This window comes from Trichechus manatus, unplaced genomic scaffold (assembly GCF_000243295.1).
Source record: "Trichechus manatus latirostris isolate Lorelei unplaced genomic scaffold, TriManLat1.0 scaffold00181, whole genome shotgun sequence".
NCBI classification, from domain to species: Eukaryota; Metazoa; Chordata; class Mammalia; order Sirenia; family Trichechidae; genus Trichechus; species Trichechus manatus.
The window spans coordinates 66,192-85,121 of NW_004444117.1; the positions used below are offsets into that span (position 1 = coordinate 66,192).

Sequence of the window (18,930 nt, forward strand, 5' to 3'; positions counted from 1 at the left end):
CAGCATGTGTGCTACTGTTACATGAGAAACTATCTGTTCTGTAAGCCTTCACCTGAAGTACAATAAAATATTAAAAAAAAAAAAAAAAAAAGAATGAGGGATCATGGGACAGTCACTTGCTTCTTGTGAATCATGACCTTCTGGGGTCCCTCATCCCACCCCAGAAATGCTGGCATAGTAAAACAGATAACCAGGGAAGAAAAGTTTTTCTCTATTCTGACTGAAGGAGACAACACAGAAGAAAAAGAACGCAATGCTGTCACAGTAAATTGTTAGTAAATGTAGTAAAACCAAACCCATTGCCATCGAGTTGATTCCAATTTATAGCGACTCTACTAAATCCTGATTAATCCCAGTACTCCTTGTACCAGGGTTTGAGGTTGCCCACAAAAGACACAGACCACACACACAACCATTAGTGCATGGGTAAATGCTTTAATCACAGAGAAGAGACAAAGCAAGATCAGCTTTACTAGTGGCCACCGATCTCCCATGGCCAGCAGGATCCCCCCGCATACGGCTAGTGCAGGGCAGATGTCCTATGTACACCCTTCTCGTGCAGTAGACTGGAGAGACCTCGTTCCCTCCCCGCTGGGAACAGATATAGAAGTGGGACTGGCCAGGTGCCATCTAGTGCCCGTGCATGAGCAAAAGACAGAGAAGGTTACTGTGTGCCCAAAACAGGGGAAAGACTTCTCTGAAAAGGAGAAGGAACTGGGAAAGAGAAGGTGACTCAATTCCCAACCTCCTCATCAAAGAATGCTCTGGGCTGTAGGCAGCTGGGATGGGAGGCTTAGAGGCAGACCGTTCCCCCAACACTCCTGATTTGTAATTTGTGATCAATTGGATATGGTATGAAATACTCATAGTATCTATTAAATAAGAAACAACAGCAAAAAATAAACTGATACATGAAACTTAGAACTTTATCTTGAATCTATTGTGACTGTTAAATGTTTTTAATTAGATTATCTTCTTAGTACCTATATTTTATTAGCTATATGTATAATATTTATAAGTAGTAAATGCTTGAAAAGTACTAAAAAAAAAGTATTAGGACTTTTCACCAATTCACACATAATTATCCCTTCCCTCTTTCCCAGCCTTCCTTATCCTTATTTGTTTTTAAATAAAAAATCTAACAGTATAATAACTTCAAAAGTTACAATCAGTAAAATGGTGGTTAGGACAATCTAGAAATTGTTCTTTTTCTGGCACAGTAATATTTTTTTCTTTCAGGTTTCCTCCCTGGGCCCAGACTTCTTTCTCCGGGAGCAAACTCCAACATGGGGTGAGGTACAGAAGAGAGACTTGAAGGGTGCACCCTGGCACCCAAGGACCTGCACCCTAGAGCAAGGTCTCTATTACTCCACATTCGTAATAGGAAGAAATGGTATCACTGTTTATATACCATTTATGTGTGGGTGTTTTTGTGTGTTTTACTTTCCAGTAGTGGCCTGGGAGAGAGGGGCTCTCAGAAACAGCCTGAGAGGTGCCATGGTTCCTGGAGACCCCCGTCCCCAAGATGAGGCAGAGCACTCACCAAGGCATGAGCATTGCTGTCTTTGGGGTCAGCCACTGAGTCTCCAGCGGTTTTATTCACATGAGGGCAAACATTTATCTTTACTAAAGCTGTCGTGTAGCAGTAGAATGACCCTATGTGCAGCTAGAATCAGCAGGGCAAGTGTCCAGGCTGAAAGGTCTCTCTGGAGGAACCGAGGGGCTTCACAGGTCTGCAGAAGGGCTTCAGTCTCAGTCTCTGCTTTCAGACTTTGCTTAGAACTCATCCTCCTTGAATAAGATGTCTGGGATTTGAAGTACTCCAGAAAAAAGGCGGGGTCGGGGGGAGGGTGGGGAGAGGAAGGAGAAGGAAGTGGTTTCTTAGAATAGAAACAAGAATGGGCAAAATGGTAGATAGATGGTGAGTGAGTGATTCATGATACAATTCTTGCTAGTTTTTTAATATTAGAAAACATCCATTTAAAAAACTCTCTTCCTGGAAAGCTTTCCCTCTTTCTCCCCCATCTCTGTTCCCTCTTCTCAGTGTGCATTCACATTTTCGTTCTTCCTTCACCCCATGCAGGGCACAGCACATCCCACTTCAGAGGCATGAGAGAAGCATGTCCTATGGTGGCCACTCCTGCCCAGGGTGGAGGGGAGCAGAAGCTCCAGACCTCACCCCTGCAGGTTTGGTTTTCAAGGATTTTTCAGTTGACCTTTTTGGCATCCAAAAGACGAAGACCCCACCCCTGGGGTGTTTTAACCAAAGCTCTGAGTATTCATGATGGATTTCCATCTGCTAATGAGAAAATGGCTGCTGACCATTTTGTTTTGCGTCCTCTCCCGTATCTGTTGGGTGACACAGGACTATACTGAACTAGCAACTATACCTAATCTCCAGTGTTCCATTGAATTGGGCTGGGACAGATCTGTGAGGCCTTGAGGGAAACAACCAGGGTGAGAAGGGCAGCCACATTTGTGCTGTTACTTGAGGGCATGGGAAGTCCTGTCCACTAAGACACAGGCTGACCTGGCTTCCAGACAGCTGCCTGGAGCAACTTGTCAGAAGGATTTCTGATAAGTATTTGAGATAAACAGGATAGAGCAGATTTGGTCCCCATAAAGGGGACCAAATACTCCTGTTCTCAGATCCCTGGAGCTGGGACAGTGGAAAGCCTGAAGAATGTTCAGCAAACAACCTGAATACCTTTACAAGGGGAGGCCCCTTTCTTTTCTCCTAAAAATTGAAAAGCACTTCTTGGCATCAACCTTTAATAATATTCTTTGTGAATTATCCATGCTTTCTTCTCACGTTTCCCTGGCTTTATCCTGAGTTGCTTTCTCAAGGCTGGGCTAAGGAACTTTGGGGCTGTGTACTAATGTGGGGTGATTATTTACTGGGTAGTGTCCAAAGCCAGGAGCCCTGGTTGTGCAGTGGTTAAGAGCTCGGCTGCTAACCAAAAGTTCGGCAGTTCACGTCCACCAGCCACTCCTTGGAAACCTTTGGGGCAGTTCTACTCTGTCCTATAGGGTAGCTATGAATCGGAATTCACTCAGCAGCAACGGGTTTTTTTTATTTCATCCAAAGCCAAGGAACAATGTTTTGCTCCAGGTCCTCGCCACGTTCGCTGCATCAGGGGCGGCGGCGGGGAAGCCTTATATGCGCAGCAAGTGCGGCAAGAGCTTCCGCTATAGCTCGGTGCTTATGTGGTGTGAGGACGCCCAGGGCAGCGACGGCCGCTTCCGCTGCCTACAACGTTTTGGGGCTTCCAGGATATCCTCCTTTGCCCACGTCCCAGCCCGTTCTAGTACCCCTTCCAGTAACGGTCAGGGTCTGAGCCTTTTGCCCAGGCTGCTGCCCGACCAATGTGTGCTTCATTTCATTGCCTGCCTTGCCCTTCCAGCCAAGGCCAGGCTGGGCTCGTTTTGGTGACTCAGGAAACCTGGGTCTTGTAGGAAGGTGTTGGTGTGGTCTAGACATAGGGGCTTTCTTGTAGCCCTGTTTCTCCTTGGTGGTTTCCCAATGCTGTCCCCAGGCCAGGATCCCAGGTCTAAGGACAGAAAATAGGCTGGGCAATCCTCCTCCCAGCAGTGTTAATGGCTGCTGCTGCTGGATGGAAACCGTTCTCCAGTGACACAGTCTGTTCCTCTTGCCCTTCGGGGTGGCACAAGGATTCCCCGCTCCATATTTCTGGGACCTCCCATGGCTTTTCGCTTGGAGGAGGGAACTGGAAGATAGCCTAGCTGAAATGTCCCCCACCCCACCTCCCAATGCATAGCTGTTGCTGGGGCCCACGGTGACCTTCTCCCCGCAGGGCTCACAGGGCAGGGCGAAGCTGGCGGCTGCCTTCCTCTGAAACAGTGCCTTGCCCGTGGGAGAAGGAACCCTGGAATCCACAGACCAGCTTTGGAGGCCTCCCCTTCTTCCCTCCAAGACCACTCCCTTTCCAGGCCGTAAGAAAACTGAAAATTGTCGGCATTCCGAGGAGGCGAAACCCAAAGCTTGAGCGGCAAGCTTCCCTGCCAGCCCGGCCCCCAGCCTGCACGCCGCGGACACCAGGTCCTCGCCATGTTCGCTGCATCAGGGGCGGAGGCGGGGAAGCCGTACACGTGCAGCGAGTGCGGCAAGAGTTTCCGCTATAGCTCCGTGCTCATGCGGCACGAGCGTGCTCATGGCGACGACGGCCGCTTTCGCTGCCTCGACTGCGGGGAGCGCTGTGCACGGGCCGCCGACCTCCGCGCGCACAAGCGCGCTCACGCCGGCGAGACGCTGTACATTTGCAGCGACTGCGGCCAAAGCTTCCGCTACAGTGACCGTCTAGACCTGCATCAGGGCGCGCACCGGCGGCGTAACCGCGCCTGCCCCTGCCGTGCCTGCGGCCGCCGCTTCCCACACCTCCCAGCGCTGCTGCTGCACCGGCGCCGCTGGCACCCTCCTGAGCAGCCTCAACGCTGTCTTCTGTGCGCCCGCGCCTTCCGCCAGAGCGCCCTGCGCTTCCACGAGGCTCGGGCGCACCCGCTGGGGGCACCTGCTGCTCCCGCCGACCAGCCACACCGCTGCGCACAGTGTCCGCGGGCCTTCCGTAGCGGCGCAGGGCTACGGAGCCACGCGCGCGTCCACGCGGCCCGGAGCCCCGGCGATCCCGCGGGCCCGCAGCCGCGCGCTCCGGACGGTCACCAGTGCGGCGTATGCGGCAAGAGCTTCAGCAAGAGCTCGACGCTGACGCGACACCTGCAAACGCACTCGGGCGAGAAGCCCTTCAGGTGCCCCGAGTGTGGCAAGGGCTTCTTGGAGAGCGCCACGCTGGTGCGCCACCAGCGCACACACACGGGCGAGAAGCCATACGCGTGCAGCGACTGCGGGCGCTGCTTCAGTGAGAGTTCCACTCTGCTGCGCCACCGGCGCAGCCACCAGGGCGAGCGGCCGCACACATGCGCCACGTGCGGAAAGGGGTTTGGGCAGCGCTCCGACCTGGTGGTGCATCAACGCATCCACACGGGGGAAAGGCCCTTCCCGTGTCCTGAGTGTGGCCGCCGCTTCAGCGACCGCTCAGACCTCAGCAAGCACCAGCGCACGCACACGGGCGAGAAGCCCTACCGCTGTGAGCTGTGTGGCAAGCGCTTCACGTGCGTGTCGAACCTGAACGTGCACCGGCGCAACCACGCTGGCCACAAGCCACACAAGTGCCCAGAGTGCGGCAAGGCCTTCAGCGTCGGTTCCAAGCTGGCGCTGCATCGCAAGACGCACCTGGGCGAGCGACCAGCCGAGTGTGCCGAGTGTGGCAAGTGCTTCAGCCACAGCCGCTCACTGTCACAGCACCAGCGGGCCCACATGCGCGCCCGCGCCGCTGCTGCCAGGGCTGCCACTGCGGAGGCTGCCGCCGACGTTAGCTCCGCGGGCGCTCCCCTCGTCTTTACAGGGGAGGCTGGACAGGAAAAGCAGGGGCTCTTTGTGTCGCAGTTGGGGCAGAAGTGCTAAGAGGCTTGTCTCAAGGGCGCTGGATAACTACCCACAACTGCCACTAGGGACACGGGGAACTCGCCGACCAGGGTTTGGGGAAAGATGGATGGCCTGCTGCCTTTCCTCCTATCTGTTGGTTGCCCTTAACCTGGCCTTCCTGTCAGTTCTTTTATGTTCTCAGTCTTCACTGCCCTGCTTCTTTTCCTCCGGAGTGTAGGTGCAGGGAATCAGGGAAAACCTCTCAGACTCCAAGCAAACAAGAGGGCTCGGCATTGGTGTGGCCCATCGCTGCTGTGCTCTCCTGTGTTTCTTTCCTGTTTTCCCACCGTGTGCTGTCTCCTCTTGTCCCATCTCCTAATTCCAGCCTACATCTCCACTGCCTCTCCTGGTTCTTTGGCTGCTGTCTCTCCAGCTAATGATCACAGGTGTGGCTCCAAGATCAAATCCCACCACCCTCTGGTTTTCTTGCTTCCACATGACTTTCAGTCTCTGCTACTTTCTCAGTTTTTGAGACAGGTGGGTTGTCAAGGTGGGAATCTGGGAGGCAGAGAGATCACTTCAATGAAGGATGTCTCATCAGAAGCACCCAACCTGGTGCCTGGTGGAGGTGGCCCACCAGTGTGAAGGTAGGCAGGCACCCTTCAGCATGGCTACCCACCTGTCCCCATGGTGTCTTAACTGGAGATGCCTCTCTCAGGACAGTGTTCTCCAGCAAGGTGGGGGAAGGCTGACATTTGCCTGGGCCCCAGGCCAAGCCAAGTGGGTCCACAAGGCTGGGCACTGCCAGGTAGAACATCAGAATATTATTTCTAGCTCAAGCTTGGAGCCAGGGTCTCTGTTTATGGTGAAACATACTCCACAAAGGGGAGAGGGCAGAGTGGAAAATCCCCTGGAATTGGTTAATGACTTTTTGCTTATGGCTGGTGAAATAAAGAGCTGTTTGTTTTGGTTCCTGATGCCAAGAGCTTCTTTTGTGAAACCTGAAGCTTATGGTCTTTGCAGACTTTGAAGTGGTCTAAGAGCCAGCTGCTTTGGCAGTTCCAAGTCCTCTCCTCTCTTCCCAGGATAGCTCAGCGATCTCCTTGCATGCAGGGCCCCTCATTTCTGCACTGGAAGGTAAGCCTCTTCAGGGTTTACATGTCTGGTTTTCTTGGTGAGTGGCAACCACTGATGTGGCCCAGAATCACATACCTTTCTCTTCCTGCTCCACCCTGGAGAGACTTAAAGCTCGTCAGACTGTTACAGTCTGCCCTACTTCAGTGCAAGAGTGGGGTTGACACTCCTTGGGAAAGGGCTGCAAAGTGCCAAACAGTCCCTAAAGCAAGCTGGGGACTTCGGAGTGAGTGGAGGGCGGGCAGGCAAAGGACCTGCAGGGAGAGGACCAGGGACACACACCTACATGCCACTCTGGCACGTTCTACAAAGCCTGCTTTCAGTTAGGATTCCTGTGCTTCAGGCACAAAACACTCACTCGGGCCACACATGCCCACACAAAATACTATTTATTATGTCCTTCAGGTACGCTAAAGTAGTCCAGCTCCCCTACTTCCCCAGGACTTCACTTGGAACTCCTCCTAGCCCTAGTTCCTGGGGACCCAGGCATCTGGTGCTTCTCTGGACTACTCTCCTTGTTCCCTTCAAGTCCCTGGGATCTGGCTCCCCAAAGCCTGGGAGGAAGTGCTCATTTCTGAGGGAGCAGGGCCTGAGCCTGAGGAGACACGGAGGGCCTGGCCCCTAGCTGCATGGCCCCTGGGGCCTCAGTGGACCCCAGAAGCCCAGGAATAGAGATGCTGGGAGAGGGATTCAATGGGCCAGATGACTCCTGTGGGCCCAGGAGTGGTGCTGGGTGGCTTTTGCTGCGGTGGGCTGCAACGCTGTCTGGCTTTTCAAAGCGCTTGCCACAGAACTCACAGGGGAAGAGCAAGGCAGCCGCTGTCTCTGCGTGCTTCCGCCGGTGCCAGTTCAGGGAGGCTTTCTGGCGGCAGGTGAATCCACAGATCTCACACCTGGAACCAGGGGCAGAGGAGGGCAAGGAAGGGGCCTCAAGCCATCTTGACTTCCCCAGGAGTTCTTCCTGTTCCCCTGGGGCCTGGGTGCCCTGCCTGTCTCCCTGGCAGCCCCTTCCACCCATGGTCCCTTGGCCCCCAGGCCCTTTTCCCAGCACTCACTGTAGGGGTTTCTCTCCAGTGTGGATGCGTCGGTGGATGACAAGGTTGCTGCTGGTGCGGAACGACCGAGCACAGAACTCACAGATATAGTCCCGGGTGTCTGCAGGCACAGGGAGGCACCCCAGCATCTGTCCACAGGATGCGGTCCCTCCTCAGCCCACCTACCCACCATCCCTACAGCAGTGCACCAGTATTGGGGGTCAGGAGGCCTGAGTTCTAATTAGCTGTTGTCCTTGGGCAAATCTCTGAACCTCCTTTACTTAACCAGTCATGACAATCAAATGAGATACGAACAGAAAGCAGGACACCATCTAAAAGACTTCAGTATCACTGTTATCTAAGCCCCACCCAAGCCTCATCAGAGGTGCACCACCTTGCATCTAGGTCCCTTAGCTGGATCTTTGTCAAATGAGATAACAAGGGATGGAGAGCTGGGTCCTTAATGTGTGAGCAGAAGGCACCAGGAGGAACCCTGGAGACAGAGGTAGCAATTAGGATTAAGTCCAACCCCCAAGGCCATTCCCTGGCACCTCTAATCTTCTCCCCATTCAGGCCTGCATATTTCTTTCCCATCTCCCACCCCTCCCCAGCCTGCACAGTGCCCCATGGAACTCCCTAGGTCATCAGCCAAATCCCCTCTCCTGTACCTCATCCCTGAATGTGCCCTTCCCCTGCTAGCTCTAACAGCTCCTGCCCATGACCCAAGGTCACTGCTTCTTCAGCTCTCACATGTGCCTGCTATGGCTACTCTCCTACACCCCTCAAGGCCTGCATTACAGGAGGACTCCTTGCTTCTCATAGACCCTCAGACCTCCCTGTAGACCCTCAGCTCTGACAGGGGCCATCAGACCACACTGTACCCCACACCCTTGCTACAGCCTTCCACCTTCATCTTGATCACTTCATATAACTCTGGCTTCACGCCCTCTCCTCTGCGAGGACTCCTGCTGTAGTTTGTTTTTATACACCCAGCACTCCATCCTTCTGCTCCCTGACCTCTAATGACCTCGTGCCCCACTCTACCTCAGCTACCACTCCCAGGTCATATGGACTGTACAGCCCATCACTGCACCAGCTCTGAAATTGTAATGTGAAACATCCCAGTTCCAGCCAGGGCCTCCTACTTTGTCCCACGACATAATCCCATGACTGCCATGCTGCCAATCCATCTGCCCCCACCACCTTCCCAACACCTCCTCACTGTCTTTGACACCCTCCTGTCCTCCCTACCCTTCTCGCCCAGCTCCATTTCCATGGCCCACCTCTGTAGCCATCCTTTCACTTACACTACCAGTTTACCTGACCTCTGTTGCACCTGCTTGGTTAAACCCCAACTCAGGATAAACATAACCCTTGGTCTGCTCCAGGCTGGCATGTGTGCGCTGAGGGGGGCAGAAGCACATCTCACAACTCTGCCACTGGCGTCTCCTTACATCCATAACCACAAGTCTACATGATTCGACATTTCCCTGGTCAATTCATTCTCCCACACTCTGGAGTCTAGAAGGCCATTTCACATCACGTCTCTCCATAAGACTCCAACACCCCCACCCCACCATCCTCACTCAGTTGGTGATCATGTTTTTTAACTCACCAGGAAAAGAAAAGAAACCAAGAGAGAACTCCCACATCCTCCAACCATCAAATCCACCAGCCAACCTGCATCTGTACTCATATACATAACACCCCACTATTCCCCTGAAGCCATCCTCCACTGTGCCCCGAAATCCAGCCCTTCTAACCAACTCAAGGAGACTGTTCTACTCCACCCTACCATCAACAAGCCTTTTCTCTCTATGGAATCATCCTCACCTCTGTGCCCCTAGCTCAGGGTCCTCCAGCTAAGACTCCATTTCTCTGTCCATCTTCACAGCAAAACTCCAAAAGAGCTGTCCATACTTGCTTTCTCCACTTCTTCAACTCCACCCTGCACCGAACCCACTCCATTATAGCTTTCATTTTGTCAGCGCCATCCTGTCAAGGTCAAGGATGGCTTCTACCTTGCCCCGTCCAGTGGCCTATTCTCATCCTCTTCTTACTCAGTCCTACAGCACTGACACAGCTCACCTCTCCCTCCTTCTTGGAACATTTCTTCACATTGGCTTCTCAGACACCACTTTCCACTCCTTCCTCCTTTTTCTCTCTGTGGCTACCCTTCCTCTTCCTGCCCACTAACGGTGGGTGCGCTGCACTCATACCTCTTGTCTATGTGCCCTCACTCCCTATGTGAGTGTATCCACTCCCACAGCTTCAAATAGCATCCATATGCTCAGGATGCACATTTACATTTTTTGCCTGACATCCCTCCTGAACTCGAGATTCATGTACTCAGCTACCTACCTGACATTTCTCCTTGGATGTCTAATTGTTGTTGTTGTTAGGTGCCACTGAGTCGATTCCAAATCATAGCGACCCCATGTGACAGAGTAGAACTGCCCCATAGGGTTTCCTAGGCTGTAATCTTTACGGGGGCAGATCTCCAGGTCTTTCTCCCACTGAATATCTAACTAGCATGTCCCAAATCGAAGTTCCCTCTCCCCAAGCCTGCTTCTCCCCCTCATGTTCAGTCAATCACATCACCTTCTGCCCAGTTACTCAGGCTAGAATCCTCTGAATCAACCCTGAATCCTCTTTCCCCTCACACCCGTAGCCAATCCATCTTATCTGGCAGTAAACAACTCTTCCGGTCCCAGCTTCACACTCCAGTCAGCTTCCAGTCACTTCTTACCAACTGGACTGCTAAGTGAGTCCAAGCTCATCTTAAACAGGGATATCTCTGCAGTTGCCTTGTCTGCCTCTGGCCACCTGCAGTCTATTTTCTACACAGCTGCCACAGTGATCTTTTTTTTTTCTTTCACAGTGACCCTTTTAAAAGTTGGTCACGTCCCTCCACTGCCCAAGACCTGCCAATGGTACCCATCTCATTCAGAGTAGAAGCCAAGTCATCCTAACAATGGTCTCTGAGGTCCCCATCACCTATCTCAGACTTTCCTTTCTAACCTCAGTGACCTCCTCCCTATTCCTCAAACACACCACGCAGATCCCACCTCAGGACCTTTCCACTCACTCTCCTGTAGACATGTACAGGCCTCAAGTCCTCACTTCAATTAGGTCTTTGCTCAAAGAGCTTCCCTTTTCTACAAGAGCACATTCTACTCCCTTATCCTGCTTTTACATTTCATCACAGAGCTTTATCACTAGAATGGAAATCTCATGAAGGTTAGGGACTGTTTGTTAATTGCTGTATTCCCAGCACCTAGAATAGAGTCTCAAGCAGGTGCTCAACACAAGGAATGACGGATGAACGAATGAACAAGATGTCTAGGAACCCACAGGGGAGGAGCTGAAGGTGGCAGTTTTACCACTCACCACTGTGCAACTTCATGTGCTCCTTCAGGTGTTTCTTAAAGTTGAAAGATTTCCCACAGGCCGGCTCTGGGCAGGAGAAGGACTTCTGGTGGATATGCTGGTACTTCTTGTGGTGCTAGGGAAGGAAGCAGGTAGTAGAGGAAAAGAGGAAAAAGGATAGCTGCACTCCCCAGGGCCGCAATCTAGAGCTTACACAGTAGGTGGGCTTCTCTGCCTGCCCGTCCTAGAATACCGTGCCCCAGCAGTTCTCCATCATGGCCAGAAGTTCATGTCACCCTGGCCCAGTCCTCATCTCTATCATGTGCACCCTGATCCCATTTGCCCTTCACCCTATTCTGCTCTCACTTCCATTATGTCCCTTCCTTGCCACATCCTTATCTTGCAATGCCTAGTTCCCTATGCAAAGGACTGCTCTGGGTGGCACTTCTGGTTTACCTAGCCATGGATTTGCTATCTGCCAGGATGGGAAGGGAGAACAATACAGATTATTGTTGGCACAATTATTCCTTCATTATCAGTCCTAATGTACAAAATATATCGCCCAGACACCTACTTTTCATTAATAGCTCACTATGCGTATATTATTGTATGATTTACTCCTAAATCTCCTTTGGAAACACACATGTACACACACACACACACACACACACACACACACACTCTCAACCTAGTACACTTTTAAGGGCTCTTCAACCGTACCTCCCCAGCATGGAAAGTATTTATCTTTTTACCTGATGTAATTTCACATCCTGGCTTACTAAATAGCATGGGCTTTCCCCTTCTCCATAACATTTTTTTCATAGTTAAACCACTGGGGCTGCTTCAGCCTCCTCCAGATCTTCCCTGCCTTGAGCTTCATTGACACTCAGGAACATACAGGGACATTCCCCCCGTTTCCTATTCAATTCCTCTCTACATCATCTTCTCTACACAGAGTTTCCCCGCCTCCCACCCACCCATGCCTCGCCACCCCTCCCTCTGGTCTGGTGCCTTCCCCCAGCCTCAAGACCTACCCTGTCAAGGGCTCTAGCTGACTGTGGGGCTGGGCCCTCATCCCTCTCCTGTGCCTCATACCTCTCATGCAATAAGGTTTAGGACAGGATCATCTCCCAGTCCTTCCCACTCTAGGACCATCCACTTGGCAAGTATGGTGAGGCCACCTGACTGTGGACTCTGGAGCCAGGCTGCCAAGTTCAGAATCCCTGCACTACCACATACTAGCTGAGGAACTGTGGTCAAATTGCTTCACTATGCTATCTGCCTCAGTTTCCTCATCCATAAAGCAGGAACAGTAACAGCACCTACTCCATAGGGAGGTCCCTAGGTGGCACAGATGCTTTGTGCTCAACTACTTACCTTAAGATTGGTGGTTCGAACCCACCCAGTGGCACCACAGAAGAAAGCCCTGGTGATCTGCTTCCGTAAAAGATTGCAGCCAAGAAAACCCTATGAAAGCAGTTCTACTCTGTAATATATGGGGTCACCACGAGTCGGAATCGACTCCATGGCAATGGGGTACTCCATAGGGACGTTCTGAGGATCAAAGTGTTTATAACAGTCACTAGCACACCATAAGAGCTTGATCAATGCTGTTGTCATATCTGTGTGTAATTCTGAGGTTCCACGTCATAAACAGTACTGGGCAATGGCTTTGTGCAGTTGAGGATTGGTTTTTCTTTCCCATCTATCACTTGTCTGGTTTAGTGAAACAACCATTTCATTATTAACTTCAGAAAAGCTTTGACTATCTACCTCAACTCTTTTCTTTCTGACTCCAAATCCCTCCACACCTTCAACTCCTTTTCCTTAGTTTCTCTTTCAGGCCCTATCCTCTCTCCCTCACCCCAGTGAACACACAGAACCCAACCTGTGCCCCTCACATTCAAATACTGCCTGTTAGAGAAGATCTTTCCACAGCCAGGGAAGTCACAGGGCAGAAGCTCTCTTTTGGCAGCTTTCCTGGGGGAAGAGAATGGAGAGGAACAGGAAGAGTCTTGCCCACTCTCCTCTGCCTCCTTCCTCTTATCCTTCTCCCCAGAACCCCCTACCCCCCAGTCCTACCTGATTCTCTTGGGGCCAATCTGTGCAGTGTCTTCATCCCAGGCCGGGGCTGGAGCTGACTGGGTCTGACTCCCAGGGCTATGGGCAGCAAACAGGGGAGCAGAGGGGCTCAAGGAAGGGCCATGTCCCAGGACTCCCCTGCCCTCTCTGTCTCAGCCATCAGGTTACCTAGCCGGGGGCTCAGTCTCCTGGGCCACCTGAGGGGTCCCGCTGAGATTTGGCTGTATCCTGATTTCCACAGTCAGAGGAAGTCCAGAACCCAGTGAGGATACTGAAGAGGATGGTGTAGCCGGCAGATTGGGGCGGTCTGAGGGGGCAGGTGGTGTATCTTCCTCCTTAAGGGAGTGGGGGAGAGGAGCAGGAGGTGGTCTTGGGGACCTGGGGGCATCTGGCTCACTGCTGAAAGGAGAACAAAGAGGAGGAGGGCATTATCTACCCAAGCTTTCAAACCAGCCCCAGGCTCTCCCAGACCCCGGCCCCTAAATCCCCAACCTCCAAACAATCCCATCCACACGCCAGGCTCTCTGTTTACACCTACTTTTAACTTTCAGTCTCCCCCAGATTCTGATTTCACCCTATTCCACCTCTCAATTCAAAATCTCCAGTTCCTTCTGTCTTGCCCAAAGCCCACCTTGACCCCTCTCCCACAAAAAAGCCCACCCCTCATGTCTGCAAAGCTCTGGATTCCTCAGCCAGCTGCCTCCTCCCTCCTGTTCTCTTCTCTTCAGTATCCCTCCTCAGCCCCCACTTGCTCATCTGGGGAGGAGCTGTAGGTCCATGGGCTGGCATCACTGAGCATATCCTCTTCATCCTCCTCTTCCTCCTTCTCTTCCTCGCCTGGGTGCAGGGAAGTCTCTGGTGGGGGTCCTACCGCCCTGGAGGCCAAGGAAGGCAAAGCTGAAGTCCTGCTTCCTTACTTCCATTGTCAATCCAGGTCTATCCTGCCCCCTTCTAGAACCTCACCTTGGCAACTTGGACTCCTGAGTCCTCTCACCATCGTCAGATTCTAAACCTGTTGGCACAGGCAGGGTCAAAGGGGAAGGAACTCTGGGCTCAAGGAATAAGGACAGGTGGAGTTCTAAGGTTTGATATGGTGGGAGACTCTTAGGAAGGAGGAGGAGGAAGGAGCAGAGGCTACTAAAGTGGGAGTGGGAATTTTATTTAATGATATGATACATCCACACAGTTCAAAAAAATAAAAGCATAAAAAGGTACATAGCAAACAGTCTCCTTTCCAGACCCAGAAATCAGAGAAGGAACTTGACTGAAGACCTAACTGCTTCCATGAACTATTCCTTCCTTTACCATGAGACCAGAATTGGATGGTGCCTGGCTACCATTACTGAATGTTTTGATCAAGGACTCAATAGATGGATTCTGATCAAAAGGGGGAAAACACAGAACAAAATTTCAAACACCTATGGAATCCAAACTTACTGGATCTATTGAGACTGGAGGAAACCCCAGTTCTATTGCCCTGAGATAATCTTTAAACTCTGAACCATAACTATCCCCTGAAGTCATCTTTAACCCAAACAACAGTTTAACCCAAGTAGTAAAAATGTTTGCCTTGCGTGTTGGGCTTCTGTAAAGAATGATCTATTTGAGATCAAATTGACAACAGTAACTCTAAAGTCTAGATGAGAAGTTTAGGGAGTAGTGAGTCTAAGTTGATCGTGATGAAATAATTCAGGTAGAGATAGTGAGAATGATGATACAATTGGACGACTGTAATCAGTGTCACTGAATTGCACATGTAGAAATTGTTGAATGGGTGTATGTTTTGCTGTGTATATATTTTCACCAAATTTTTTTAAAAAAAGGTCTCCTTTCCAACACTGTCCTCCAGCCACCTAGTTCTTCCCACAGGCAACCTGGTTTCTTACATGTCTTTCCAGAGCTATCTTATAGATTCACAAGTGCATACAAGAATATATTCTTTCACCCTTTTTTTATTTTCCACGAATGGTAGCATACCATACATCCTATTCTGAATTTTGTTTTTTATACCTAATAATATATTTGGGGATATATTTCCTTGTTAGCAGAGTCTTTTCATTAAGAAAAGATCATTTTTAGATAATGGGGTTGCAGGCCACAGAAGATAGGAGACTTTTTCTTCCCTTTCCTCTACAACTCTTCTTTCCCCCAGCCTACCTGCAGGCTCCTCCTGTCCACTCCTGGTCTCTGAGCACCAGCGTCTCCGGGCAGAGCATCGAAGGGGGACTGGCCTGGGTACCTCTGGAGGTGTGGAGCCCAAAGAGGGGTCCCAGAAGAAGGTGTGACCTGCTGAGCACTCCCATACGAGTCCCCCATCACGGCCCCCAGGCCCTCGCAGCCCTGGCACCAGGTTGCACTCTCGACTGTGAGCATGACACAGGAGTACAAGGTACTGCAGCCCCTTGGGGGGTGAAGGCTCAGGGCCTGGAGGGATGGGGGAGGCAGTTAGGCCCAGCTGGGAGGCCCTCTCCACTCACCCTGGACACTCTCCACACCTAGACAGTCCTCCTGTGCCTACAACCCCCTGAGCAACCCTTGCCCCCTCCTCCTCCATTTACCATTCTTCAGAGCCCAGGACCTCCAAGGATCCTGAGACATTGCTCCCTTCCCCACAGGCTGCCCATCACACTATCCTGGGCTCCCCAACTCCCCACCCTCCCAAACTCACAGCTCCCTTTGACCCATCCACCTGGTGGAGGGTGTAACTAGGGCACACCACTCCCTGTTGCTCCTCTTCCTCTCTGACTCCTAAGCCCCTACCCTCCCTACACACACACCTTGAGCACTTCTGTCCACCCTTTTTCCCTATCCCTCATGTATCCCCTACCTACCTGCACAGAGTATACAGCCTGAAGAAACGTACCTGCCATTAGGAAAGGAGACAGGTCAGGTGGGGGCTCAGTTGGCCAAATGCCCTCAGCCATAGGCACTCATATACTTAAGGGACCAACCGTAAGGGCCCTCCATTCTATTCGTTAGAGACCACAGGAGGGAGCAGGAACCTGGGAAAGCCTTACACAGGCCATCCTGCTGAAGTAAGAAATCTTCAGGCCCGAAGGAGCAGCGGGACAGAACTTGCCCTGGGGAGGGGGCCTGGGTGCTGCTGAATGGGCGCCCTCCCAAGGAACCCCTTCCTTCCCCCGCCCCTAACCGATCCAACAGGAACTTGGCAAGCTGCGAGTGCAGGGAGAAGCCCAGCCGCTCCTTCAGGAGGCACCACTGCTCCATGTGGCCGCCCAGGCGTATTCGACATTTGCTGCGGCGGGCATCCAGCTGCCTCCGCTTCTCCCGTCGCTGCCTGCGGGAGGCATCCGCCGGGGAAGAAGCCATGCTACAGGACCTGGAGGTTGGAGGAAATGCGCCATCAGGGCCAACCTGATCCGGGGACTGGCAGAGACCTGAGCTCCACCCCGCCTCTCTAGGCCTCAGTTTTCTCATCAGTAAAATGGGGCAGGGCTAAAATATTTAAATAGCATTAGCTGCAACTGGGCCCAAACCACCCCTCCTTGTATTACAGGGTGTGTAAATTCAGCGCTGTGGAGTGGGTGTCGTGGGGTGGGAGACGGTGGGCAAGGTCAAAGTTCGAACAAACGCCTGAGCCCTCGGGACCAATAAAATTTACAAACAAGAGCTGTGGGGAAGGGGCTTGAGACTTTCACTGGGAAGAGGGGCGATTTTAACTGGAAGACTGCGTACATTTCTTCTTGAGGATATCCTGCTTTTACTACTTTATGGGGGGTGGGGTGAGTCTTGTCCGGACGTGCACTGGCGGTCTTCTTTAGTTGGGTCGAGCGGAGCTGCGACGGGCAGGTGTCCGGAGGGCGCCCCCCACCCGATCTCTGGCTACTCCGCTTAACGCTCATAAATGCGTGGGGTCAGGCCAATACCAAAGGTGGGTCCCAGGCGGCCCAAAGTCCCCGCCGCTGCCGCCCCTACTCCGACCTTACCTGCTCGCCCCTACTCCGACCTTACCTGCTCGCCCCTACCCCGCCCTCACCCCGACTGCGGCTGCGCCCCCGGCGGCCCCGCGCACGGCCTGGAGAGCGACGGGAGGAAGGGGGCCCACTTCGCGCGAGCGGCCGCCGTTTCTCTTTTAAGACGAAACCGTCCCCTGCGTTTAGCGGGCTCCAGCCCGGAACTGGGGCCGGTGCCGTGGTAGGGGAGAGTCGGAAGGCGGCGGCGTGCGCCTGCGCACTAGCCGCCCCGCACACCGCCTGCCAGGAACCGTGGTTCTCGGAGTCAATTGCAAACAGGCTTCGCCGGGCGACACGGGAGTTGTTCTTCCGTAGCTTCCGTGGTGGGCAGTTGGGCCTGACAACCGAAGACTTGAGGTGAGGGGGCACAGAATAAAGAGGGTCAAGTCCTCCTGTGCTGCAGTCCTAGCCCGTCCATCCAGCTCAAGGACATCACTTCTTCAGTTTTTCCTAGTTTGTACTTCACCTTCAATTTCCACGTCTCATTGCCAGCAGCAAGCAGAGACATGCTGCAGAATCAGCCACCCAGCCCTCCCTGGACGCTAAGGCCCCCACCAGCTACAGCCCATTCTCTGTGTTTTCCATTAAAATTCTTCCAATAATTTGCCTAGATTCCGTGTGTACTTTCTCACTTCCAATCTCTGTTCAAATGACTTCAGTGGAGCTTTCCACCACTCCGCTAGAATGGCGCTTCCCAAGGTCACTTGAGCTCATGTTGCTAAATCTAGTGGTCAGTTCTCTGCCTTTCTGCCTTAAAGTAGGATCTGACTATGTAGATCTCTCCCTCCTTCTCAACATGGCTCCTGCCACCCTTTCTTTTTCCGCTTGGCTTCTGGAAATTTGCACACTCCTGATTTTCCTCCCTCCTCATTGACTCCTCTTTCTTTTCTTTGTTGGATTCTCCCTCTCTGTTCCACCAAAAACAAAAAAAACAAAAAAAGGGAGTATCCCCTGGCTCAGGCCCTAGACTCCTTTCCTTTTCTCCATAAACTCTCTTTTTGAGTAATCTAATTAGGTTCCATGGACCCTGATGACTCCCAGATTTTGTATTTCCAGCCTAGCCCTCTCTCAGTTGTAGACTCATATATCTAACTGCCCACTTGACTCTCCATGGTTAGCTGAGTTAACACAATTAATACATGTTAACAACACCTGGCACTTACAGAGCAGTGATACCTGCTAGTTAATATTTTCTCAAACATGACTATGGCCAACACGTAATAATTATCAGTGCCCCCTTGCTCATCTTGGTAAATGATGCTGTTATCTATCCATTTGCTTAGACCAAAAACCTGGGGATTATCCCTGATTCTTCTCCTTTTGTGACACATACACTATACATCAGTTGGTCCTATCTCTTAAAAATATGTCTTGGATCCAATCACTTCAGACCCTCTCCACTGCCCCAAACTACCTGTAATAGTTTCCTGTGTTGCTGTAACAAATCACCATGAATTTGGTGGCTTAAGATAAAACAAATGTATTTTCTCACAGTTCCAGAGACCAGAAGTTTATTATCACTAGGCTGAAATCAGTTGTCAGCAGGGCCATACTCCCTCCACAGGCTCTAGGGGAGAATCAGTTTCTTGCCTCTTCCAGCTTCTACAGGCAGTGAGCACTCCCTGACTTGTGGCCACATCACTCCAATCTCTGCCTCTGTGGTCACGTTGCCTCCTCCTCTTCTATCTGTGTCAAATCTCCTTTTGTGTTTCTTATAAGGACTCTTGAGAGTGCAGTTAGGGTCCACCTGGATAATCCAGATAATCTCCCCCATTTCAATACACTTGATTTAATTAATCTGCCAAGCCTTTGCCATATAAGGTTTTATTCACAGATTCCATGGATTAGAACATGGATATCTTTTGGGGGGAGGAGTATTTTTCATCCTACCACACCA

At 51.8% G+C, this 18,930-nt stretch overlaps 2 protein-coding genes across 2 annotated transcripts; one reads left to right on the plus strand and one right to left on the minus strand.

Moving 5' to 3' along the window:
• The first annotated feature begins 78 nt into the window (after nt 1-78).
• On the plus strand, nt 79-5,479 carry ZNF672 (zinc finger protein 672). The gene is made up of 2 exons (XM_004387173.2): nt 79-1,357; nt 3,816-5,479. The coding sequence occupies exon 2, from the start codon at nt 4,070-4,072 to the stop codon at nt 5,477-5,479; it is 1,410 nt and encodes a 469-aa protein (XP_004387230.1). The 5' UTR covers nt 79-1,357; nt 3,816-4,069.
• On the minus strand, nt 5,417-17,183 carry ZNF692 (zinc finger protein 692). Its single transcript, XM_004387143.2, has 12 exons — nt 17,057-17,183; nt 16,211-16,399; nt 15,891-15,922; nt 15,217-15,483; nt 14,023-14,071; nt 13,812-13,934; nt 13,228-13,458; nt 13,060-13,137; nt 12,879-12,957; nt 10,999-11,113; nt 7,630-7,729; nt 5,417-7,467 (listed from the first exon to the last, which is right to left on the minus strand). The coding sequence occupies exons 2-12, from the start codon at nt 16,387-16,389 to the stop codon at nt 7,143-7,145; spliced, it is 1,578 nt and encodes a 525-aa protein (XP_004387200.1). The 5' UTR covers nt 16,390-16,399; nt 17,057-17,183; the 3' UTR covers nt 5,417-7,142.
• Nucleotides 17,184-18,930: the final 1,747 nt, after the last annotated feature.